The 3,694-nt window shown below is 41.6% G+C and overlaps 1 protein-coding gene across 1 annotated transcript; it reads right to left on the reverse strand.

Moving 5' to 3' along the window:
• Positions 1–461: 461 nt before the first annotated feature.
• On the reverse strand, positions 462–3,223 carry LOC124261224 (mucin-5AC-like). Its single transcript, XM_046695549.1, has 4 exons — positions 2,925–3,223; positions 2,009–2,174; positions 1,524–1,730; positions 462–1,095 (listed from the first exon to the last, which is right to left on the reverse strand). Exons 1-4 carry the CDS (start codon positions 3,093–3,095, stop codon positions 635–637), a joined length of 1,005 nt encoding a protein of 334 aa, XP_046551505.1. The 5' UTR covers positions 3,096–3,223; the 3' UTR covers positions 462–634.
• Positions 3,224–3,694: the final 471 nt, after the last annotated feature.

Consider the following 3,694-nt stretch of genomic DNA (forward strand, 5'->3'; position numbering starts at 1 on the left):
GAGGTCGATCCAAACAGACTTTCTGCTGACAAGTTCTTGACTCATATCAAGGACCTTGTTCGACAGGATAGATCCTAGATAAATTATTATTTCAAACTCATTACACTTATGTCTTGCTGAGTTAATGCCAGTTACATACTAGTTCATGAATTACGTATGTAGTTTATGACTTAAGAGTTAAGTAGTCTATACTATATACCACTGCCCACTAGCCTGATACTGACTATACCCTAATCCATCTGTTGTTTTAACACTGCCCATTTCCAAAAGTGGGAGTAAACCCAGACAATCCAGTGATTGCCATCACGAGCATCGACCTACGCTTTTCTAACGCTACTGTTACGCCTGGATGAACCGTGACCAATTCTGAGGCAAGAGGAACAGTCGTGTTTAGCCATGTTCTGAGAAGACCAAATAAGCAAGTTGCAACACATATTAAAGATAACAAACTCATTAGTGTAAAGCAAAAACTGCTCTTTATTCGGTGTAAAAATAAATATTTATATAAAAATATAAAATAAAATATCTCAAAGGTGTTTGAACAAAAAGACTACAAAACGCAAACATAGATGATTGAGCACACGTTTTTCGCAAACTTGTCTGATTGGTGTAATGACAACAGTTTCTCCTCAGTTCACTTCAACTGGCGGCAGGCTTCTGAGCAATAATCCTCAGGACAGTAGCCACGTGCACAGTTGCCAAGACACCAGACAGTGATTTTTGGGTTTCCTTCCCAAACCCCCGTGGCCTTACAGTCGTCGCTATTTTCATCGCTCTTGTCCGTTGTGCTGTCGGTAATGCTTGTGGTGGTGTCAGACGTCGCAGCTGATGATGGGGAAGAAGTGACTGTTGTCGCTGAGGTAGAAGTCGTTGTAGTGTCGGTTGATGGTTTTGTGATATTTCGTGATTCAGATGTCGTCTGTTCGACGACGGGTTTCGTAGTCTCCTGACACGGAGAGGTCTTGCTTGTAGAGGGTGGCGATGTCGTCTGGTCTTTGTCGTCTGCAGAGATTGCGACATCTGCGCAGCCGTAGAACTGTTCCTGGGGCCCGCAACCAACGCAACAAGTTGGGCCCTCACATCCCCAAGAGTTACCTGCAATCAAATCAGACGTTAAAGCGGCTATCATCACGGCATTTTCACTGTGCAAAGGGCACATGTAACGTAAAACGTCGGACAAACGAAAGTATACATTTAAAATGTGGAAAATATTTACAAACGTTGGCTAAAAACACTCGCCGAAACACGCATGTCCCTATTTACATGTCCAGTCTAGACATTCGGCGTATGTTCATTCATGAGTGAGCGGTCTGTAAATAATCGCGTCTGGACCAGACAATCCAGTGATTAAGAGCATTAACATCGATCTACACAATTGGGATACGATGACATGTGTCAAGCAAGACAGCGAGCCTTACCACCCGATCCCGTTATTCGCCTCTTACGACAAGCATGAGTTACTGAAGACCAATTCTAACCCTGATCTTCACGGGTAGTTCATTTATGATAAAACATGTTAGTACCTGTATTGTATTTCCACTGAAGGACACACTGAGAGCATGTGACATTCTCTGGAAGTACGACCGTCATGGTGTATATTCCCCGTCGTGCAGTGGTGACTTTGAAGCGGGCAGTTCCGTCTGTTAGCCTGAGAAGATGCCTGTCCAAACATTCCTGTTTAACTGGAGTCTGTGGGCTATTGTGAGGGCACAAGCGGAACTGGAAGTACCCTAACAAAATGAAAAAAAATCATGTCATTATAATTGTAATGAAATGACCCGCTCAAAAATATATGCCAGTTTTGATTAAGAATCTTGAGTTGGTGTAGAAATTGGATGTGATAAATTACCACAGGTAAATGTCATACTAGACTAAAAAGAATCTAAAGAAATATGAGTGGGGTTATTTTAATTCTCTTTTTGTATTATGCATTTATCTTAATATCTTATTTATGCAAATATAGTATTTCTTGAAGAGGTTAGAGACCGGAAGTCCATATAAAACCTACCCAAATGATTGGCTGTAAGATCAATGTTGATGGTGATTGTCTCCCCTTTTTTGTACTTCCGGACAATAATGCCATTGGCATATTTTCCTCCAGCCTCGTTTTCGCGTTTTGCGTTCCAAGGATCACCGCAAACACCACACTTCCCACCGTTTACACCCCACTGTGTCTAGAAATCCGAAAAACCTTCACAGTCAGATGTATGTTATCAGGAGAAAACACGACATACAGATATATACTTTCATGAAAACCTGTGTTTTACTATAAGTATAATTGCAAGATTCAGTTATCCCACAGGTAGCGGTAGAACACGGTTCGTATTGACAAACCAATGGTTTGTTTGATTATATTTTATTCAGTATCGAAAGGGATTGGACACAAGATATTCAGCTTATTAACGCCCGCTCCCGAAAATTACATGGAGAAAATACATGTAATGGACACTGAACAGAAGCAAGACATATTACACATTAATTGAAACGCTTACTACGTACAATGAATTTATGAACTTTCCTTTATAGTTTGTGACAGACTAAGGCTGCCGTGCAGTATGCTCTTAATATCTAAGCTAACTTTAAGGATATTAAAGCCTTGTATCAAATGAAACCGGTAGCATTTTAAAAGAAATGATTGGCATCTTCCACCAGAGCACCACAAAGGCAAACTTTACTTTCAGATAAATTGACACGAAAAACATCATTTCAAGAACTACGTGAATGTCTTAGTGTGTAGAATATTAGTTAATGGTTAGTATTAGGTCGAGTCTGATATTGGAAATCGTTATCATAGGATCCTGAAATGCACAAGCGACTGAACTCTGCACAGCAATTTGACAAGAATAAGTAAATAAATATAAAACAATAACTGGAAAACTAAGTTAACAAAATTAATCGCTACACAACAATCACATCCAGCTCACCTGAAATCCTCCGCAGTAGAGTTCGTTGTCGTTGTAGTTGCGGGGGTTGTCAAAGCCGTACCGCCACATACTAGAGCGAGAAGGGGGTTCTACCAAACGCCCGTGCCCTTGAACGTCGGGAAGAACCATCAGACAAATGCAGAAGACCAGAGTGATGACAGTGGGAAGCATGTTGAGATGTCGTCTGCGGCAATGAAACTGTCGTCTGGGTCAAGATAAAACGTTACGTTCAGTGTGTCTGGAAACTCTGGTGGTGTTACTTTGATGTACTGGATCGTTCTCTTCGGAGTCCGGTGAGATATTGTAATCAGGACTGGAAATGGGGTCCATATATACTCCGAAGCGCCACGCCCAGATCGTATCTGATTACAGATGTGCATCACGAAAGACAATATCAGTGATTTCTTTTTTCCGGAATTATGACTCACGTGACGTCATAGGTTCAAACTCGAGAGCTCGTACGCACCTGACTTCCCTCGATACGGCAATTTACATAGGTAACACCCTCCGCTCTCCGTCCAATAAACCAGATATGTTTGTCCACTCACGGACCTGTCAAAGCTTAAGGATCATACTTCAAATCCTGGGAATCGACTCGAGCAGAGGTCGTTCCGTGATCGCGTGGTGTTGTGTTTCTTAGCCACATGTTATGCATGAAGATCGTATCTGGTCGACTGTTGTGTTCTAACGATATCGCAGCACTATGCATGGGAAATCACGTCTGCCTTTCGTTTTTTCTTCAACAATTACTGTGTCTTTCTTCACGTAAA

Source organism: Haliotis rubra, unplaced genomic scaffold (assembly GCF_003918875.1).
Source record: "Haliotis rubra isolate DU_JTF1 unplaced genomic scaffold, ASM391887v1 Scf791, whole genome shotgun sequence".
Lineage (NCBI taxonomy): Eukaryota > Metazoa > Mollusca > Gastropoda > Lepetellida > Haliotidae > Haliotis > Haliotis rubra.

Coding starts and splice junctions, on each gene's coding strand:
- LOC124261224 (XM_046695549.1), bottom strand. CDS start 3,095: ATGCTTCCCACTGTCATCACTCTGGTCTTCTGCATTTGTCTGATGGTT. Junction 2,175..2,924: donor TCTACTGCGGAGGATTTCAG/GTGAGCTGGATG, acceptor TCGGATTTCTAG/ACACAGTGGGGTGTAAACGG. Junction 1,096..1,523: donor TCAGTGGAAATACAATACAG/GTACTAACATGT, acceptor ATTTGATTGCAG/GTAACTCTTGGGGATGTGAG.